This window comes from Notamacropus eugenii, chromosome 3 (genome assembly GCF_028372415.1).
Source record: "Notamacropus eugenii isolate mMacEug1 chromosome 3, mMacEug1.pri_v2, whole genome shotgun sequence".
Lineage (NCBI taxonomy): Eukaryota > Metazoa > Chordata > Mammalia > Diprotodontia > Macropodidae > Notamacropus > Notamacropus eugenii.
Window position 1 is genome coordinate 205,438,572 of NC_092874.1, and position 22,326 is coordinate 205,460,897.

A 22,326-nucleotide genomic window follows, 5' to 3' on the forward strand; every position below is an offset into this window, starting at 1 on the left:
TCTATATATGAAGGAGAAACTGTATTCCATCCTTACCCTCCACCTGAGCAAAAAGTAAGAAGTTTTGCGTAGAAAATCTGTTTCCTGGTTCTCTTTCCTCCACTCCCTGACTTCCTCTGGGTCTGTAGGGAATTGTATAGTCTACTCAGCCTCAGGTGCATTAAAACTTTCTACTTCTGGTCACCTCTTCCTCTTGAACCAACACCCCCTCACTGTTTCAGTTCCCATTTTTCTTTGGTGCACCCTGGGTAGTCTCTGTGATCTTTAAGTTTCTGTCTGTCTCTAAATCCTATGACCCTATCTCTTTTCCAGGTACCACCTCCCAACATCTCCTTTCCTCTCTTCTATATATTTTCTCTCCTTGAGGGCTCTTTCATTTTTGTTTCCCCTGCAGCATTGATGAGTTTCCTTATCATTCTCTTCTTCCTTAGCCTTCTCTTTGATCTCTCTCATTCTCAATCCCCAAACAGAAAGATATTTTCTAGAAAACAGTCATTATTGCCACCCATGATACTGGGAGGTTGGAAGGAGGGGGAGACCAATTTTTCACTGTAGTCTCAATGGTTCCTCAACCTTTCTCCTCCCATAACCCTGGGACTCCCAAGGGAGGCTAATTTAGGAGTGAAACTAGGAGATTGCCTCCCTCCCCAGGGTACTCCTTGGAAGACTATGGTACATTCAGGCAACCTATTCTAGGTTCCAAATGGCTTGGCAGGCTCCATTCCCTGGGACTGTTTCAACTTCATAACACATTTGTAAGGTGTTTTTTTTTTTTTGAAGTTGCTCCAGGTTCCATAACTGGAGGAAGGCACCTAGCCTGCTTAAAGCTAATCTTCTCATCTCTATGCCTTCTCCATGGGCTATCAGTCATGCCTGGAATGCTCTCCCTCCTCACTTCCACTCTTCAGGATCTTTATTTTCATTCATGGCTTTCTAAGGTGCCATTATTACTTTGTGTTTCTTGTCTAGATATAAGTGGAATCTTTTCCAGAGAATGTATGCTCTTTGAGGACAGGGATTATATCATTTTTGTTTGCATATCCTCAGAGTATACACGGTGCCTTTTGTATAGTAGTTGTTAAGCAAATGTTGGATTGAATAAAACTGATTCAACCAGTCAGTCTTTGTGTTTTAAAACCCAACTGAAGTAGGCATGGATTCAGTACTGAGGTCACAGTCCTCCCCCATCTTTCATAACTCTGAGGACTGGAAGTAGTTAAAACATCTTGGAGCTGAAGAATTTAAAGGGAATGTTGAGGACTCTTCTAACAGTAGCCCTCTGATCCTATGCCCTAATCCCCACCCTGGCTGTGGATTTCCCCTTCAGACTGTTAATTTATTTCAGCAGCTGGTCAGCGCCTGCTGCAGCAGCTGCTCTCCCAGCCTCCCCAATGTAGGTCACCCCCTTTACTAATGAGGCTGTATAATATTGGGGCAGGGAGGGTCCCATGGCAGGAGGCATGTGGGTGGGCAGCAAGCTAAGGAACCATGAATTTCTGGGTTCTATTCCTATATCTCCCCAAAGGACATTTACATAGTATTGTCCTCTGGCATTATCCCAGTTGGAGATGAGTGTTAAATTAAATCTTTTACCATTTCACCTCACCAGATAAGCTTAGCTGTCTAATATTAGTTCACCCAAGGTATATGAGTTAGACTACCTCAGAGGGTAAGTAGATATCTTCCTGGGGGATTGTGGAAGCATTTTGTATTTTTCACCAAAAAGAAAAAAAAAGAAAAAAAAAAGGAAGGTAAGGTTATAAAAGTCTCCCTGCCACTTCTTGAAACAATGCATAATGGTTTGGCATCATGAGATTTGCCTAGCTGACTGTATATTGGTTTTCATATTCCAATATGTGTGCAGAGAGGAGAAGGAGGAATGTAAATGGGAATTACACTCTAGTGGCATGTCTTCTAATAACTGTCTGCCCTCTGCTCAACCCCTTTGGGTATCTCAGTTTCTCCACCCGTGGTACATGATAAAGATCATAGAGGAGGCTAGTTGAAGGTTTGGAATTTCTCAGGTGGACAGAACAGACTAGGAAGAGGGAATAATTCCAAATATATTTGTAGGGGATGTCTTCCTCCTACAGCAATTATTCCATTACCTGGACCTGAGTTTGAAGTCAGGAATAGTGGGAAAGGAAGTTGAATGAGAGAAGAATCTGGTTAAGAACTCAAAGATTTTCTCTGACTTGGGACAACCTGTGAAGGTTTTCTTTGGATGTCCTTTGCCTGGTAGCCTGCTGAGTCCCTCTGTACTGAACTCTGGGCTGGAGCTGGTCCTGGACCCCTGCCTGCAGAGAGGATTTAGAAAACTGGGAAGCTCCTTTCTTTGCTGTCTGAGTGTTGTCAATATGGGTGGGTGTTAGAAACTAGCTAGCAATCCTTGGAGTCTGTGTGTGTGTATGTGTGTGTGTGTGTGTGTGTGTGTGTGTGTATCTGTAGCTTTGTGTGGGTGTGTGTTTGTGTCACATGCTTATGTATAGAGCCGCAAGCACGTGTCTGGGGAGGCCCATGTGTGCACCCCATTCTGCACAGGTTTTGCAGATGCCAGTAAATGGTGGTAGGCACAGGGGCATATGCTAGCTGAGCTATGTAGTTCTGGAGGGGGCTCTCTGTATCCTGGAACTCATTTTCAGTTCCATTCTCTTGAAATGGAAAGAACAATGAACTGCAAGTTAATGTACCTGATTTCTTTCCCAGCTCTTCCACTAACTGTTGTGTGATCTTGTTTGTGACTGGGTCTCAGTCCCCTCACCTGTAAAATGAGGGAGTTTAACTTTTAATGTATCTTTTAGCTGAAAAGATTCTATGATATAACAACTTCCTATATGACTATGGATAATTAAACAGTTTTTCTGTGGTCAGCTATAAACAGTAATTCAAGTTAATGTTCTAAAGGTGCCTTGAGCCCTTGGGACAAAAGTTGGGCAGGAATCACAGACTATATGATCACTGCCAATGTCTGACATGTGATGTAAGCATGGACATTTGTCTCTGTGAAATATACAAATTGAAGGACCTTGTTTCTTATCCTTATATACTTGTACATACATGTATATACAAGTCCTTGATGTGTGTATGATATACATCCATCCACATATCTTACAGTTTCCTGCAGAGTGTATGTTGTGCCAGGAGCTCAGATATGGGGAAATAGGTGAACCGATGTTTTGTATAGAGGTCACTGATCTTTAATTTCTCTGTCCAGAAAGACATATCCCAAGAACCTGCTGCAACTTGGGGCTGAGGGTTCAAGCTTTCCTATGGCTCTTATTACACAGAATCCTCAGAGGAAGATGAGCCATGTTCCTGGGTACTGTGGGAGGGCAAGGTTGATAAGCTCAAATATCTCCCTAAATCTTCTGTTCTGTGGATGCTGGAATAAGGAAGCAGCCTGTGCTGAATGCAGCTCAGCATCTGGACTCCATACCTCATGCCAGGATGTGGATAGCAAGGGTCACTGTCTTGGGGAACACATCTCATTGTCGCTGGTGCCCGTGAGGCTCCCACTGCAGGGAGAACAGATGTTGGAAGACTGCTTGCACCCCTCTCTCAGAGGTGAGAGGGCAAAAAATAAGAGAAGGGAAAGAAAAAAAAGAAGAAAAGGGAAGGATAAGAGAAAGGACAATAGTTGGGTACTAGAGGCCCCTCTTTTCCAGTTCTAATCAAGGACTCCCTCTCTAGAGCCCAACCAAGCTATCCAGGTAAGATTGTTCTCAGCCAAACCACTGGTGGCAGGCAAGGCAGCAATATTAACAGCAAAGGCAGCTGCACTACAGGTTCAAGGAGCAGAGCTATCTATATAACTTGGCACAGGGAGAGAGGGGAGGAGAGCAGAGGGAGGGAGGGAGCTACAGGAAGATCCTAATGCCTGGGGGAGAGACAGGCTTGCTAGATGCTGGGATTTCTAAGATGAAGCCTCAAGCTTCCTGGCTACTGGATCCACCTCCTTGGCTGTCAGCTTAACTCTGTTGTTGGCTCTTCAGGGGGAGAGAATTAAATAGGGCTGGAAGGAGGAGTAAAAGGAACAGGAGCTGGAGCCAGAAAGGGGAAGCAGCAGCCAGGCATCACCCAGGGACACATATACCTGGCAACCAGGAAAGATAGGACCCCTTTGGGTAAGTGCCCACATGCCCCCTTTTCTGATAAGAGTTATTTTTACTGAGATTTGGAGGGGAGATGAGAAAGCTAATTAGAACAGTTGAGCTATATTCGTGTGATATTTTGAAGTTATTTTACTTTAAGCTGGACTTTTATTTTGGGAGAACAATAAGGGATGTGGGAGAATTTTGGTATGGTCTGTATTTTTCCCTTGCTGTAGTTAACTTTACACACACACACACACACACACACACACACACACACACACACACACACACACAGACACATACACTCACACACACACACGCACACCATGTCAGCTACGTTTGTTTTATCCTTGCCATATCTTTGCAGGGCAACCATTCTTGGCCACAACTGGGAGGGAAAGTGAGGCAACAGTAATGGGGCACCTAAATCCCTCTTATTCAACCATCATTGATGGGCCTAGGGGTGGAGAATGTCTTTGACTCTAGAAAAATTGAAAAAATCTACTTTCCCTCTCTGAAATGGAAACATTGCCTCTCTGTCCTCCCCTCCCCCATTTCCTACTCCTCTCTTTGCCCTGAGACTTATTCTCTTACTCTGTGTGTGTATGTGTGTGTGTGTGTGTGTGTGTGTGTGTGTGTGTGTATGTGTGTTTCTTTCTCTCTAGAGTGTGCAGCTGCTACAGCATGAACCCCCTAAGCTGATGAGCCTTAATATAGACTTGTTTGCGGAAGACAGCACATTCCAGTTCACCTCCAAAGAGACAAGGGGAACTAGAGGCTGTCCCTGGGGCACACCTCTGCCCCCCCTTTTTCAGCTGAGGCCTGGGAAGGGCTGAATCACTGCCACCTCAATGCACATGGTAGGAGGGACATTCTAATGTTGAAGAAATGTGAGGGGTGGGAGTGAGGAAGTGGGGGAGGGTTGTGCCTAGATATCACAAAGATTTTAGTTTTTTTTCCCTTTAAAATGGGGATGTTCCAAACCCTGGAGTATATAATCCAGAACGTATTCTGGTGAGCCAGTTCCTCAAATTGAGAACTAATTAGGAAAGACAGGGTTTAGGGGATACAGTGGGGGTGGGGAGTTCCTGACTTAGTTCCTGTGTCTGTCTGATTTGCCCCTTAGTACAATGCTGCATACACTGTTTGTCCTCTGGCTCTGGTGCTTGTAAGTACAAAATCATGGCACTTCCTTAATGATGTAGACAGTAAGTGAAGAGCCTCCCCTGCCTCTGGCCAATTCTGCTGACCTAAAGTGGCTTAGGGATTCTAATGGCAAGAACCAGTCAATTTTGCTTTAATAGATTTTTCTACCTTTAGCCACCATTCTTCATCTTGTCCCCAGTGCTACACCTTTTTGGCAATAATCTCCCAACAACCCTCCTCCTTCCAATTTTATCTTCTGGAGCTGAGAATTTTCTAATAAATGTTTTTTTGAACAGAATCTGATCAATGAAACATCACACTTGAGTGTTCTAAAGAGTTGAGTTTTGTTTAGACTCCTATGAGACACCTGAGAGAGGTTAGGCACTTCTCCCTTATGTTCCCCATCCCCACCACCTAGTAAATAAATAAGGAACTAGTAGGGAGTGTAAAATGATACCAGGGTCCTTTCTTTAACCCCTCAAGTATCAGTGCTAGAAAGATGACTCAAATACCCTTCTCTGCTCTGCTCTTTTTCAGGACTGACAGGCAGGACAAACCAGGGCTCTCCTGTCTCCCAAGAGATCAAGGACCAAGAGAACCTGTAGGGTTCAGCATCATGCTGGCACTGGGTATAGGTCAATGGTGGAGAAGCAAGCTTTTCCTGAGGTGGAGACAATTCTCCTGTGAGTATAGTCCTTATCTAGTGGAGAGGGGGTGGTGGCTGGGGGTTCAGGTTTGGCATGGTGTTACGTTCTGGACCTTAGGCTGAAAGTGAAGTCCAAGCAAGACCTACCTTGAATGCACTCTGCATTGGCCTGGGAATCAGTAGCCCAGCCAATCTCCCTGTTCTAGTAAAGCCCATTGTGACTAAGATACCTCAACTCCACAGGTGTGTTTCCTCTGCCTTATTAGGTAAGTCTGAATAAGTCCATTACCCTCTCTAGGTCTCAGCTTTCCACATATGCATGGTAGACTTTGCCAGTCTCTCCTCCATGAATTGTGTGGCATAGTGGGATAGAGTGGGATTGAGTGGGATTATCCAGTTTCCCTCCTTACTTTGGTCTGCACCCCTATCATTCTATATCCTCATAGTTTTAGGGTTCAAACATACTTATTTGATTGGGAGTTTAGAGACTTCCAGAACTAAAATAGCTCTGGTTTTACTACTAACTGGAGAACTTTCAACCTTTCTGTGCCTCACTTGCCCCAACTGTGAAGTGGGAGAAAATGGATTTTAGATAGATAGGATCTCAGAGATCTTATATTATGGATATATAGAAATAATATAATATGCCTCATTTAATATTGAGCAACCTGAGGTCTAGAGATATTAAATGACTTACCTACTCACATATCTCTCTCCTGGTCCCTACCTCACAAAGACAAATTGTAAATTTTGTGATTTGTAAAGACAAAGATTATTTTTCTAGACAACCAAAGCTAAGGAGCAAGATGTGAATATGGTGGGGTATTTTGTCTCAGGTTAAAAATAACAGTCTACATTTATACAAAATTTAACAGTTTACAAAGTGCTTTCCCCTCACAACCCTCTGTTAGGAACTGCCAAGACTTTTGCCTCCATTTTATAGATGAGGGAATTGAGGTTCACTTGGCTCAAAGACTTACCCATGTCTACAGCTGAGAAGCAGCAGGTTCTTTCAAACCCAGGGCTTCTGACTCCATGGATAGGGCTTTCTACAAGTGGCTCTGGGAGATTTTTTTTTTTTTTTTTTGCCTTTCTCCATGGGACTGGCCTTTACACTCCATCTTCATTGCTCCATAAACAGCCTGAATTATTCACTGAGGGATGATTGTTGATCTCTGAGCTCCCTGGATCCTCTTTCAGCCTCATTTTAGGATTACCAAACATACTGCCTGTATGCATCATGTTTTCCCACCACCAGAGCATGAGCCACCTGTTCTGCTGCCCTACCCTTCCAGGAAAGGATTGTGGGGAAGCTTCAAGGCACATTCACGCCCTTGTCTGGGAAGTGCACTGAACATTCAAGCCTCAACCTATGCTTGCTTCTCAAGCACTAAATTTTTCCTGAGGTTGGGAGGAAAAGAGCTGATTTCCCAGGGGTTATAGTAACAATATCAGAGAAGGTGGAGTCAAAGGCATGAAGGTAAATTGATTAGCAGTAGCAGAGAGGGGGTGATTTCTAGAGATGCTTGATTTGTCCAGAGGGTTGTAATAAGGTGGGGGTGGGAAACAGGTAACCCCAGATGGCCTGAAGAAGGCCTCCAACTGGCTAACATTACCCTGCCTGCTATTACTTCCTGCTCAGGACAAAGAGACTCAGGTGTCAGCCTCCCGCTGTGACCTCCAGGCTGTCATCAATCCTCCCTGTTTCACAGGCGGGAGAGAGAGCAGGTCCCATACTCCTCCTTCTAACTCCTGCTCCACCCTCTGCAGGATGTCCAGACAGCCAGTCTCCTCCTGGTAAGGGGTTGCTGTGTCATCTTCACCTACACACACAGGCTGAAAGGGTTGATCACCCCTCCTTGAGTGGGATTAATGAAACAGGGAGGAATGAAGGCTCACCTTCTCCTTGCATCTCCCATCCTGTTTCTCTCTGGCTCTTTTCTTCTGGGCTAAGTGATTCTGACTTGCAATTACCAGCCAACATGGCTTATAGAGGAGGAACATGAGGGCTAGCAGGTTGTGGGTCTCTGCTGACTATGCCCAGGACAGAGAAAGAAATAGAGGAAGTGATGAAGAGAGGTAGGCAGATGGATTCAGTTTCAGTGGTGTGTGTGTGTGTGTGTGTGTGTGTGTGTGTGTGTGTGTGTGCCTTGGTGTTTTAGATTATTCCAGAAAGTCCAGAACTAGGACCAATAGATTGTGGTTGAATGGATGCAGACTTTGGCTTTACATACATTTTCTAGTCACGAGAGCTCATCAATTACGGTCACTGGGTGAAGTGGTGAGCTTCTCCTCTACTGAAAGTATTTAAGTAGAGACTAGATGACTATATGTCAGAGATGGGTGGGAAATCCATTCTGAGTCTGAGAATTTATGATTTCATGAATCTGTACTACTTCCCAGACCAATCTCTCTCCTTATTCCATCATAACTCACTTATACAGCACTCTATGAGTGCTTTCTGGACAAGACTATGAGGTAGAAAGTACAAATATTATCACTCCCATTTTATAGATAAGGAAATTGAGACTTGAGTTCAGTGACTTGCTAATAAGGTGCCACAATTAGTAAATGTTGGAGAAAAGTTTTGAATGCAGACTTCTAAGCCTTGTACTCTTTCCAGGCTCCTCTGTGGCTGTCTAACATTGTGGTCCTGTATAAATTGAGTGAGATATGGAGAGTGGAAATGATAAAAACTTCATTAATGGTCCACCTATTGGGAAATTCCTCCCAGTTTCCTGGTCTGCCTGCATTGTAAGATGTTGAAAAAAGCATTGGAGGATTGGAGTCAGAAGACTTGGGTTTGAATCACAGCTTGACTAGTTACAGTCTAACTCTATAATTTTGGGCACATTACTTCATTTCTGGCCTCAGTTTCCTAAGTGGAGGTGTTGGACTATATGATCCCTAAGGTCTCTTCCCAGATCTAAGTTCTATGACTTGGGGGAGTCTCATTTCCCAAGCATTATTTGCTTAGTAAAACACTATGCATCCCACATTCATCATGCTCATGATACCTAAGGACACCTCTGAAAAGTGGGATCTTCTGTGAGAGATGGGGCTTTACCTATTCCTGAGTATATAAGACAATTGGCCTCCCTCTTGGGTCTTTGGCAAGTTTCCAGTGGTGGGGTGAGTAATATGTAAACCTATTGTTGCAGGATCCCTAACTTAACTTTCTATTCTCTGCATAGATTGCCTCTAGGTAACTATGGGGGAAAACAGGCAAAATGGAGAGAAGACCCAAATTTTCTTTTAAGCAAGTATCTCCCTCGGGGCAGTGATTTCTGAATGGCACTGAGGAAGTAAGCAAGAAGAGATTTTTCTGATGCCTTCAAGTGCTTTACTTTGCAGACAGCTGTAGTTCCCTGAGAAAGGTGACTCCCATGGGGCTTGATGTAGATGAGTCTTCATGAGGCTGGCCCCATGTCCTATGGGGCAGTTTTAACCTTTCCTCCATGGCATCCCAAGATACTCTAGTGTCCAAGATCTAAAGGAAATGATCCCTTGTAAAGGTCAAGCAGTGCTACTTCCTTAGGGCACTGGAGAGTTACAGGCAGGGTGAATTACCCCATAAAGGCACAAGAGAAGCTCGAAGCAAGTATTGACTAATGCAGTATCTTGGGATACCATGTAGGTCAAAGGGGAAATTATGACGAGTTGATTCTTCCTCTTACTATTTCCTTTGTCAGAGGATCTGGGTTCAAATCCCAGTTCTGCTACTTGCTATTTCTATAATCTTGGGTAAATCTTTTAATCTCTCTGAACCATGGTTTCCTCGACTGTAAAATGAGGAGGTTGAATTACATGATCCTACACATTGAGACAAGTCCTAAAACAATGTCACTTCCCTGCTCAAAAACTCAGTGATACCCCCTTGTCTGCAGGATAAGGTTCATATTTTGTAGTCTAACATTTAAGACCCTTTACAACCTGGCCTCTAACCTGGCCTCTAACCTGGCTCACTTATTATGTCCCACTAGTCCCTAAATAAACCCTGTGCTCTAGTCAGACTAATCTGTTCACTGTCTCTATTCCCGTTCTGTGCCTTTACTCACACAAGTCCCTCTCCTTGGAATGCCCTGCTTCCTCCTTTCTAGCCCACTGCAGGTCATATAGTATCTAATCAACAAATATTTACTCATTGATTGAGATTGCTGCTGCTGGGAGATAGGGATGGTGCAGTGAGAGCACGTTAGATTTGGAGTTAGAATACCGGCTTCTGAATTCCAACTCTGCCACTTACTTAGACAAGTTACTTAGCTACTTAGAGAACTCAGTTTCCTCATCTATAAAATGGGTGCAATAATATTGGCTCTATCTACCTCACCAGGTTGTCATGAGGATCAAATAAAATAATGAATGTAAAGCACTTTGTAAATTGAAAAGAAATATTGAAAAGCCACGAATTAGGATTACCAAGAGGAAACCCCAAAGGCAGTGTGCCTCTTGACTAGGGAGATGGCACTTTCTAGGTAGTTCTCAGGTTCTGTCCGTTTCTATTTCTGACTCTGTTTCTCTATTTTTCCTGTTGCTTTCTCTCTAGAACTTTCAGTTTTACTCTTGCTTTCTCTCCGTTCCTTAGGGATTGCCTGCTGGATTTCCCTGTATGCTGCAGAGACTCTCCCCACCTGCCCCTTCTCCTGTAAATGTGACAGCCGAAGTCTGGAAGTGGATTGCAGTGGCTTGGGGCTCTCGACAGTGCCTCCAGACGTGCCTGCTGCTACCCGTACCCTTTTACTCTTGAACAACAAGTTGAACATTCTGCCTAGTTGGGTTTTCTCCAATCTCTCAAGCCTTCAGAGGCTGGATCTGTCCAATAACTTCCTGGACCAGCTGCCTCACGCTGTATTTGGGGACCTGGTGAACCTAACTGAGCTTCAACTTCGAAATAACAGCATAAGGACCCTGGACAGGGATCTCCTGCAGCATGCACCCCTCCTCCGACACCTGGACCTGTCCATCAATGGCCTGGCGCAACTGCCTCCTGGCCTCTTTGACGGGCTCCTGGCCCTGCGTTCTCTTTCACTCCGCTCCAACCGCTTGCAAAACCTTGACCGAGTGACATTTGAACCCCTAGTGAGCCTGCAGCTGCTTCAAGTTGGGGACAACCCCTGGGAATGTGACTGTAACTTACGAGAGTTCAAGCACTGGATGGAATGGTTCTCCTACCGCGGTAAGCAGAGCTGTCTTTAGGGTACGGCAAATTAGGACTAACTCCACACATCTCCAGCTTCCCCTCTCCTGAACTAGGTTCAGTTACTCAGGGAAGCAGCCATCAGGGAGGAGGTGGTTTTGCCAGCTGGTGCTAAAAAAGATCTGAGGCTCATCTCTATACAATCAGACTCTCTTACCTCCCCACCCCCTTGTCCGCCTCCCCAGCCATCCATCAGTGAGACAAAGGAGTGGGACTGCCCTTCTGCCTTTCTCCCCTACCCATTTCAGACTGCTGTTTCGTTACTTCTATTCCTCTGGAAGGTTTCCCTTGAAGTTGATTTTAACCTAATTTTACCTATCTGAGAATGTTTGTCAGAGATGATGGCAGGAAGCTGTGAATACAGAGGCAGGTTAGTGAGGTAGAAAGGACAGTGACCATGGGTGGATAATTCATCTTTCTGGGTCTCCATTTCCTTATCTCCAAAATGAGGGGATTTAGCTGGATGATATCTAAGGTCTCTTCTGGCTCTAAATCTTAGGAAACTGAGACCTCCAGGGAAGGGAAGGGACTTCCTTATGGTTACACAGCAATGCAATCTTCTCTCCATGACACCACAGTTGTCCTCTTTGGGGGAGCAGGAAGGAATGGTCCTGAGGAGTTGTTGGGAAGAAAGATTTTTTTGTCTTGGTAGGTAACACAAGTAAAAGGAATAAAGTTATGGTGGAATGCAAAGAGCAGGCCAACAGGAAGGATAACCAGCCTCTACCTTATAAACAATCCCATCAGTTCTCAGTTATCAATAACAACAGGAAAAAAGAGCCTTAAATTCCATAGCCAACAGCTGCAGCCTTCTCTACCAACATAACTTAATATCAGATCTATAAAAAGGAATCAAATTGTTTCAATTTGGCCTCATTTTTCATCCCTTTCCCATATTTTGAGTTTAAAGGAAGGAAATGGAAGGAAAACTAACACTTTTCAGGAAAAGTTCTAACATGTTTTAAAATAATATAAAGAAAAGGAGAGAGACTGTAAAGAAGTTCTTGATACCAGTGAAATCACAGATCCAATCCCTACACATGTTCTAATAATTAGGAAAGTTGTTTGGACCTATTCCTTAGACTAGAAACTCTCAACCCCATGATCCCTCACAGAACCTAGAGTGGAGTTCATGCCACTAATTTGGAGAAAGAATGATATCTATTGTTTAGGACACCATTAGCAGCCAGATCAGGGAGGGAGTACCCAGGACCTGAACCTGGAATCAACTCTAGGTTGTTCCTTATGTAGGTCGAGGACTTGACTGGAGGTAAGAAGAAGACAAATGGTCCTATCACAAAATTTGAGAGTCAAAAGAACCCCACCAGCCCTCTGAACCAAACAGTGCACCAAAGGAATTCCCACCATAACATAATAAATGGTTGTCCAGTCTCTGCTTGGAGACCTCCAAAGAGGGCCCCTTCCACATTTGGTCAGTTCTAATTGTTAGCAAGTTTTCCCTAACACTGGGCACAATCTGCCCTTTTGCAACTTTCTGGTTGTTCCTGTTCCATCCTCTGGGACCAAATTGAATGAATCTGGTTCCTCCTTTAGAGGCTTTACTTTAGAGGCTATACTTGAACACAGTAATCATGCCCCTCCTCTTAAACCCCCTCCCCTCCCCCCACCTCAGCCTTTCTTTTCCAGGCTGAACTTGCCAAGTTCCCTCAGCTGATTCTTGTATAAAGTGGACTCAAGGCTCTTGATCATCATGGTTGACCTCCTCTGGACACTCCAGTTTATCAATGTCTTTCTTAAATTTTGTGTCCAGAGCTCCAGATAAAGTTTGATAAGGGCAGCATATAGTAGATCTATCACCTCCCTATCCTTAATGTTATATCTTGCTTAATGCAGTCCAAGATTAAATGAGCATTTTTGGCTGTCACATCCCATTATTGACCTATGTTGACATTTAAGTGCACTAAAACCCCAGATCTTTTTAGTACTTTTGTTATCTTTGCATACCTCCTTCATCTTGTATTTGTGAGATTAATTTTTTGTACCCAAGTGCAGGATTTTACATTATCTCTATTGAATTATATTTTATTTTGAATTATGTTTACCCAATGCCATAGCCTGTCAAGATCCTTTTGGAGCTTGACTCTGTCATCCACTGTAATTACCATCTCCTCCCCTTTATATCATCTCTCATAGAGTATCCAGGCAGATATTCTCACTACCCACACTATCCTCTGCCCACCTTATTTATAGCCTTTGCATGGCTTCATAATCATCTTTCTACCTTTGACATAGACTGGCTGAGTTATCTTGCGCAAGTCACTTAACCTCTTAGTGCCCCAGGCAACTAAAACTATAAATTGTAGAACAGGTGAGGATCTACACTGGTAGAGGGAATTTCCTCAGTGGAAGTTCCTTGTATCAGTGAACTGGAGATTCGGTTCCCCTCCCCACCAAAACAAAAAACCTTACCATCAATGAACATTTATTGGCCAACTGATACCCACATCTATTTAATAAAATGGTACTCCTCCCATTTGGAAGCATTCACAGGACTTTCTATCAAAGTGCCTTTGAGCTAAATCGGAAATACTTGATGGGGCCACAGGAATAAAATTGGGAAGGGGAAGAAAACTAAGGCTAGAAATGCTCCTCTCTTGTTCTCAAACCCTTAGGAAGAGCCAGTATGCAAAAACTCAACCAAAAGGTCAACATGTCACTACATATTGACCTTTTCCTTTTCCTTCAAGAGCTAATACCCTGGCAGAGTAGGTCACTGATAGGGGAAGAGTGCCCAGCAGCCCAAAGGCAGAAATTAAGCAGCCAAAAATACATGGCTAATCGGAAAAACAATAACCACAACAATGAGATAGCTGTCTTTGAGAAAGAGGTGACAAAGGAGAAAGCTCCCACTCTGCTTTTTCTACCAGGGAAGGTTAGGAGAGGAGTCTCATTCATTCAAGCATCTACCACATGTGTAGCACTGTGCTAGCTGCTGTATTATGTCCTTTGACCCAAGCTGACTATAAAGATGGCTTTCTCAATGTGTCTGGATTAACCAATTTTCTCTTCCCGAGATGATACTTCTAGGGTTGCCACAGTGCTGGTCAGCAATTGTATCTTTTGGATCTCTTGTTCTGGGAACTTTGGAGTAGGTAGAGGGGTTCCTTGGGCATGGAGAGCTGAATACCCCATTTTTTCTTTCCCTTTGGCACAGGGGGACGCCTAGACCAGCTGGCCTGCACGATGCCCAAAGAGCTGAGAGGGAAAGACATGCGAATGGTTCCCATGGAGATGTTCAACTATTGCTCTCAGCTGGGGGAGAGCAGCTCAGCTGGGTTGGAAGTGTCTGGGCCTCCCTGTACCAAGGCTAGCCTAGAGCCTGTTAAACCCAAGCCTGGGGCTGAGCCAGAACCCGAGCCCAGCACAGCCTGCCCCCAGAAACAGCGATATCGGCCAGTCAGTGTCCGTCGGGCCATTGGTACTGTCATTATTGCTGGTGTGGTCTGTGGTATTGTCTGCATTATGATGGTTGTGGCTGCTGCCTATGGATGCATTTATGCCTCCCTCATGGCCAAGTATCACCGGGAGCTAAAAAAGCGCCAGCCCCTGATGGGTGACCCAGAGGGTGAGCATGAAGATCAGAAGCAGATCTCCTCTGTGGCATGAGACTTCCCCACCCGCTCTGGCCTCACAGGAAGGGCTGGGAAAGAAAGGCAGGGACTTGTAGCAAGCCCCTCTCTTAGGCAACTCTCCAGCACTCCTTCCTCTCCCTCCCGAGCTTCTGTTGTTCAGTTCCTGTCTCAGTCTGATCACAGAACACTGCTTGCCTCAATCCAATTTTCCTCCCATGCCCTTGCAGGCAAAGAAACCACAGCCCAGCTGCCTCAAAGAACAAGAGTCCTTGGAATTTCTCTGGAAACTCTCCCAGTTTGCTCCCTCATCAGACATTTTTCCTTTTCCAAAGGTTATGGCTGATAGGAAGAACAGATGAGGGCAAAGGGGAAAGCTTCTGGTGAAGAAGGGAGGCCTTTAAGATTAGGTCTTTTCCTCCCTCTCTCTCTTTTGGGTGAAGCTGTGGCTGTGATTCTTTCAGCATTTTGCCTTCAAGATGCTGCAGGAAGGGAGTCATGGGAATGGGGGTCAGAGGAAGATTTCTGCTAATCCTTCTTTTAGGGCTGGAAAGATATGTTTAACCTCCCTTCAGGGCAAAAGCTAGTTCCATCTTTCAGGCTCTGGCACAGCCACAGGAACAAACCTACCCTACCCTTATCAATACAACTATATGAGTATATACACACTTACACTGCAAACGTAGTTATGATCCTTAAATCTGGCATAATCTTCAAATACTCCCTTCCCCTCATTGCCCCTGAATTCACAAAGTCAAATGCTCATTGCAACATCAACGAAACTATATTGATTTAGGAGTCTACACGCAGGAGAGATTCATGCATACACATTCACACAAAAATACAGATACCCAGAATCTTAGTGAAGCTGAGATGTCACTTCCCCACAACAGATAGTCAGCTGTTCAACTGTAGAATTTCCTGCTTACTGCAGCCTTCTACAGCCAATGGGGGAGAGAAACCCAAATCCAACTGCACAAGAATCCTTTTGCTATCTGCTAAAGTGGGATAAAGTATTGTTTCTGGACCAGACTGCCTATCACCATGGTAACCAGCTCAAACCTAGCATGCTGGATATTCTGGGGACACCTGCCCCAGAGGCCTCAAAGCTGTAGTGCTTGTGACTGGTGCAATACTAGGAACTCAGACTCATATCACAGAATACTTATTCAGTTCAGAGCCTACACAGAGCAGCACTGCTAGGCACAGTTAGGACACTCACCTCTGCATACTGCAACTCAGTTTCCCCTCTAGAGTCTGAGTTCTGAGGAAGGAAACTAGCATGTCTCTTACTTCATCTATGCTCCGATGTGTGATGTTGGGCAAAGTTGCAGAGCTGGATCATCCATGGACAATGCTGTTTGGCCTGGTGACACCCTTTTGGAGGAGGGAAAGCAGGGGTATGGAACTGGGAAAGTGAGTGTCAGGTAGAGAGAATAATGTTCCTCCCTGAAGCTCACAACCAGCTAGAGAGCCCCATGGGGATATTTTCCTTGACATCCCTTCTGGTACTTGGAGAAGTACGCGTTCTTCTTCCAGGCATAGGTGAGCATAAGTCCATCAGGGAATTTACCTGTGTGGTCCTGTTCCCCAGAGTCTTTAGTTAGTTAAACTGAGGACCAGAATCTGAGCCAGGAGCCTGGAGATTTGGATTCTAAATATAGCCAATAGTAATGGGATATATAATATACTAAGGGGATATGAACAGAGTGGGAATGGAAGAGGAAGGTCATGGAGGAATTGTGGGAACCCTAGTATTTCTCCTTGGTCTTCTTTCTTTTTCCTTCTCATTATGAGTTGGATGGCATGTGATGTTTTTTGTCATGCCCTGGGTATACCTTGGTCTGTTCTTTTCAGGTCAGTGGTTTCCCAAGGAACATCTGAGGGGCTCGAAGGCACCCAACTGGTTTCTGGTTCTAATGGGGTGTCTCAGGAGGACAATACGAGGAAGAAGTACAGCTAAAGCACAGGCAAGGAGAGGGATGGGGAGAGATGGCAGGGTATGACTGGGCTGGTCCTGGTTGCCTTTCACCCACTCCCCCAGCTCTGAGTATGTAGACCATTGGGAGAAGAGGGAATGAAATGTAAGGTGGGCATAGCGGGGGAAGGAATCTTTGAGAAGGATCTTTCTCCAACTAAACTGGGGAGTAGATACTATTGGTATAAGCCCAATAGGTCAACCCTTCCCTTTGGTAAGTGGGCCTTCCCTCTTCTTTATCGACTGGCACTAGATCTGGTTGTGTTATTATTGTTTTTAATAGGGGTGGAGGGGTGGGAGAGGGGATTCAAAATGGTGGTGTCTTCAGCACAAGGCAGGAGATTTTTAAAGGCAAAATTATATTTCTTGTTTGTTGTTTCAGAAGAATAATAAAGACTGTATTTTCCTATAGCCTTCCTAATTTCATTGACTAGGGAGGGAATGTGACATCTGGAAGGATTGAGGAACATCACACATGGCCTCCCCCACCTTCTTTCTTTCCTTCCTTGGCTTTATTTTCTGCTCCTTCACTCCCCCCAGAGCATTTAGGTATAGTAGCTAAGGTATATCACTCCAAATTATGAGACAAATGGAAACCTAAAGCCCTAAGGTTCACAGTGTCCCTGGCCTTGGAGAACATCTAGGGTATTCAATAAACATTTGTTGAGCATCTCAGGTATTGTGTTCAATAGAAGGAATCCAAAGACCAGAAATAAAACAATTCCTGCCTTCAAGCAGCTTATATTCTACTGGGGCACTTAATGAAGAGTCCTGGATTTAGAGGAGGTAGCAGAGGCAAGTTGATGGGAACGATTCCCAGGCTTGGTAGAACTTGGGGTGATAGTCTTGAAATAGCTCACTCTTCCTTCCTGCAAGCACAAATGGTTTCCTTGGGCTACAGCATGGATTTCCTGGTGCGGATGCTGGTTTAGGGACTGACAAAAATAGATCTGGGGGCCTAGATAGCACTCTGAATACTGAAATTTAATTGAATTCACCCTTGGCAGTCAAGATCTGATAGACCCATAGGATAAGAAGTCATTCATTCACCTAGGAAGTTCCTTCTCTATCACAGGATTAGGTTACTTTTAAGACAAGTCCAAATATCCTCATTCTAGGAAGGGATGCCACAGGCCATATTTGATTTGTCCTAGGGGGAACCTGCAGACAAAATATGGGTGGCATCTGATGATCCTGGAGGAGCCAGGGGGAAACCAGCAAGAAAAGGTATAATTGTGGGACATAGAAACCTCCCGCATTTTAGAGGTTTACATTAGGGACAGGCTTGCTGCGTTCTGGGTTCAGCAGGGTGGAAAGAACCAGAGTGTAAAATGATGGAGGAAGGTGAGGAATCCCTTACACCCCTAACTAAAGATCAGTAGACTATCCAGCTACCTGATTAAAGAGTGACCTCAGCTGAAGGGGCTGGAATTGGCCTCTGGCTGATCCTGTCTGGGCTGCCTTTGCTGTCTCATGTCTTGTTGTTTTTAGTTTGTTTGTTTCTATTTCCAGAAAAGCAACTTTCATGTGAAAAGCAGACCCCAGGGGAAGGCAGTGCCCTATTCCTAGAGGAACCAGTGCTTTCCACGGTTGAGTTCGAGTATTCCCATTTCTTGAAGCTAGTTTGACTATTAGGTTCTCTATCTTTCCTGCTTCTATTGCTTAGTAATGATTCCAGATGGTATCAGAAGATTCTAAAGGGCAGCTTGCTCTGAGCCCTGCTGAAGAAACTAAACAATCACTTCCCATGCACTCCACAATCCACTCCACAAGCTATGTAAGCTGTGCAGACCAGACATGCCTACAGGCAACCTCAGACCTAGTAGAGGACAGCTGCATGGGGGTATGAGGAGCACACCTCCATCTTGGCAAGAATCAGGGGCCAGATGCAGATAATTCCCAAAGTGGATGAAGCTTATTTGCCTGTAGAGAATGACTCACATTTCTATAGCACTTTCAAATTCACAATTTCCTGACCCCCGTGCTCTTCTGTGAAGTAGGTAATGCGAGTATTAGGCTCATAGATTGGGTGATGGGAGGCACCTCTAAGGCTATTGTCTCATTTCACAGATAAGGAAACTGAGAGATAAGAAAGTTAAGGGCCCTGACCAAGGTTGCAAAGTAGTAAGTGCCAAAGCTGGAACTCAAACTTAGGTCTTAGATGCCAAGACCAGCGTTCTTTCGTTTGAACAACTTTGTCACAGAGTGTAAGAGTGCATGTGGAAATACATACACATCTGCAGACGGAACAGCAAACACCTTCTGTAGTTTGGAGCTATACAGCTGCTGCTGCCTGGTGATGGGCCCTTCTGTGGAGCTAGGGATCATAGGGACGAGTGACATCTGAGGTCATCTTGTCAGACCTTCCCACCCCACTCAGAGGAGATTGGAGCCCAGAGAAGGGGATAGGCAGTTTGAAAATAGATCTGTATGAGTCTAGAAATTTAACACAAAGCACGCTGTCCCCCTGCCCCAGCTGTCCCTGGCCTTCGAGGCCCCTCCTGCCCTGCACAGACCTGCTGTCCTTCCTATCCTTGGACCACCTGGTAAGGAATGAACAGAGTCAGAAGAACTAAGAAGGCAGAGATGGACTGGAAGATAGAATTTAAAAAGCAGGGGAAAAATAAGTTGAAAGTGCCCAGCACATGATTCTTCTCCTGTCACATCCAGGAACCCTAGAGTCAAGAGCAATTGTCTGCAGTGAGTCAGACCAGAGGGACCAGGGACACTGTTTCCATGGCAACCTTCCATGGCTCTTCTTCAGTTCTGAGTTATTAAAAAAAAAACCAAAACGTCACCAAATACTTGAAAAGCCCAGGAGCCTGACCCTGGAGGACTCTGCCTACGCTGCACCCTTTCCTTCTCAGGAGCCAAGGAAGGAATAACTCAAAGGGGAGAGGGTGGGGGCAGCCCTCAGGCAGCCTTTGGGGCCAAATTCTGTCCTAGGAATAAGATGGGGCCAGTGTGTGATGGCTTAGGGGAAGAAAGATGGGTAGGGGCAGTACAGAGACACTGCATCAACCTTCTAATCTGCTGTAGTGTTATGCTCTGCCATCCTTTCTTTATATCCCAGGGTAGAGAGCAGCCCAAGATTGTGACTTGTGGAAAGAAGTGGTCACCTAGTGCTTCTGGCACCTCTTTTTTAAGCTCAGAGGAGTTCATCTTTCTCTGTCCCCTTAACTCACAACTCTGAATGAGCCCAGATGAAGGAAGGAGTACAGTACTGACTCTCAAGTCTCTTTCATCCAGAACCCTTCCTGCTTGGGGAGTGTCCACCATGGAGGTTAGGTGATCCTTCCTCTTTCCTGATCCTACCGCCTGGCAGAAACCTATATGAATGTGAGCCAATTTCATTGTAACCAAATCTTCCTCACTTGTCAGATAAATACTTGGAAAGTCTAGATCTCTGTCCTACTCAGCCAGTGCCACAAAGTTCTGGAGTCTAGGTCACTCTCTATGCAATCAGAGATGGTAAGCTGCTGTGCTAACATCACTTCTAGAATTAGTAAAGAATTGTAAAGAGAGAACCACAAATGTTGGGGAGTTGTAGAGGGTGTTTTCACTTCCTGTCTTGGGATTTAGGCCACAGAACAGGTTCAACCTTGGGTAGAAAGACACTCATCTCCTCATTGAGCCTAGAGCATTTCCTTAGATATATGGTTTAATGTGAAGCAGTAAGTCCATGTCCTTACAGAGTAATTGCCACCTCAGAGTTCAAAGCAATTTAGAAGTAAGGCAGAGTGGGTGTTAGTTAGCACGTATGGTGTAGACAGGGCAGTAGACTGGGAGTCAGGACACCGGATTTTTAGTACTGAATCTATTACCAATCTGTTGTGAAACTGTGGTCACTGCTTGACCCCCATGGACCTCAGTTTCCTTCCCCTGTTGAATAATGTGCCAGGACCCTTCTGGCTTCAAGATTCTCTGGTTCTGGAAATAGTCACCTCTCCCCCGCCCTTGATGCAAGCAGCTCAGTGTCTAGAGCACGAGAAGACCTCCAGACCACTATCACTGCTTCCAGCCCAGTCCCTGCAGCCAATTCTTGTAGAGATGAAATCTGACAATTTGGCAGGGGCGAAGGCCCTGCCTTCTCAGCAGCCACAGCTACTGAGGACCCAGGAAAGAAAGCATTTAGCCCCCAAACCCTTGGCACTGTCAAACAGTTTCACATCAGGCACAGATACAGTCTTTATCAAAGGAAACAACATCCCTGAAATTGCTTTGTCGTTCTACCCTACCTTCCATTTAACTTGCAGTTACCACCTCTTACATGTGTTGATTGACTTTTCCTTCCCTTCCCCGGCCCTCCACTTAGAATGTGAGCTTCTGGATACAAGGAACTATCATTTTTAGAAAAAAACGTGTATCCCTAACACTTAGCAGAATGCATTGAACATTATTGTTGTTCAAGTTGTGTCCATCCCATTTGGGAATTTTTTTTTGCAAAGATACCGGAATAGTTTGCCATTTTCTTCTCTAGCTCATTTTACAGTTGAGGAACTGAGGCACACAGGGTTAAGTGGCTTGCCCAGAGTCACACAGGTAGGAAGTGTCTGAGACCAGATTTTGAACTCAGGAAGATGAGCCTTCCTGACTTCAGGCCCAGCACTCTATCCACTGAGCCACCTAGCTGCCCCACACGGAATATAGTAGGTGCTTAATAAATGCTTCTTCATTAATTTATTTTCCCCTATCTCAAAAAACTTTTCATTAGATGACAAAAGGGCACTAAATTAAGGAGAAGGGAGAATGATTTGCACCCTGGAAGTCAAGTAGAGAGTTGGGAATCTAATGCCAATATCCTGGTTCCCAATATCATGCTCCAATCCCAGAATTCTGCAGAGATCTCCATTGGTATCCTCCATATACAAGTCTAAGACCTCTAAAAAGGAGAAGAGCTAGAGTGGAAAAGGGGATTAGGACAATAATATCCAGGAAATACCATCAAGGTCCCCGTGGAAATTTCAGTTCCTTGCCTTAAGGAGCCTGGGGACTTTCTCACCTTAGAAACTGCAACCAGAAGATTGGTTTACTTTTAGACTTTGTCCAGCTCCCTTGTGTGGCACTTCCCTCTCCCTCCACCCACTCTGTTGAATTTGGCTATTGTCCTTCTAGCCCTCATGAAGTCAGCTCCTACCTGCAGCAATGGCTGTCTTCTTATCCACAGTCACAGCCACAGCTGTGCTCACTGTCACGGATCCTAGGGAAACACAAAATCTTAGTTAAGTTCTCAGCAACTGGGAAGAAGGGAGAAGGGTTGAAATCAGCCTGAGGTTTTTGGCTGCCTTCCTCCATTTCCCCTTCAGGGTTCAGTGATGAGTATAAATGCTATGCCTAAGTTTGGGGTCCAAAACCCTTATTGGGATAGTATGGGATGGTTTGGGCAGCACTGAATTTAAAGTGGTTATTCAGTCCGGCTATCAAATACACTTAAGTATTCACATCACTCAAGTCCTCCCTGATCATTCCAATCCCATTGTAGTTCAATAGAGCAACAGTTTAGGTTTCCTGATGTCACCCATCCTCTGCATATATCCTGTCCAGAGGACTCTGTTTCCCTTGACTGCTGGCTACATTCCAGGGCCTGGTGGTTGGTAAACCTGTGATGTCCTTTAAAATCAAGTACAAATGTTATATAATGCTGTCCAAACTGTAGGAAGAAATCAGATCTGATC

The 22,326-nt window shown here is 44.8% G+C and overlaps 2 protein-coding genes across 2 annotated transcripts in view; one reads left to right on the forward strand and one right to left on the reverse strand.

Annotated features, from left to right (window-relative positions):
• Window positions 1–22,326, reverse strand: part of CACNA2D4 (calcium voltage-gated channel auxiliary subunit alpha2delta 4) — a 165,078-nt gene that overhangs the window by 67,278 nt on the left and 75,474 nt on the right. Inside the window, exon 26 of the mRNA XM_072654129.1 lies at window positions 21,789–21,851. Within this exon, the coding sequence (XP_072510230.1) occupies window positions 21,789–21,851 (63 nt within the window). The remainder of the gene's footprint in view (window positions 1–21,788; window positions 21,852–22,326) is intronic.
• LRTM2 (leucine rich repeats and transmembrane domains 2) lies at window positions 161–17,060 on the forward strand. Its single transcript, XM_072654137.1, has 4 exons — window positions 161–4,954; window positions 5,778–5,923; window positions 10,472–11,062; window positions 14,259–17,060. Exons 2-4 carry the CDS (start codon window positions 5,857–5,859, stop codon window positions 14,708–14,710), a joined length of 1,110 nt encoding a protein of 369 aa, XP_072510238.1. The 5' UTR covers window positions 161–4,954; window positions 5,778–5,856; the 3' UTR covers window positions 14,711–17,060.

Coding starts and splice junctions, on each gene's coding strand:
- LRTM2 (XM_072654137.1), top strand. CDS start 5,857: ATGCTGGCACTGGGTATAGGTCAATGGTGGAGAAGCAAGCTTTTCCTG. Junction 5,924..10,471: donor GAGGTGGAGACAATTCTCCT/GTGAGTATAGTC, acceptor TCCGTTCCTTAG/GGATTGCCTGCTGGATTTCC. Junction 11,063..14,258: donor GGAATGGTTCTCCTACCGCG/GTAAGCAGAGCT, acceptor CCTTTGGCACAG/GGGGACGCCTAGACCAGCTG.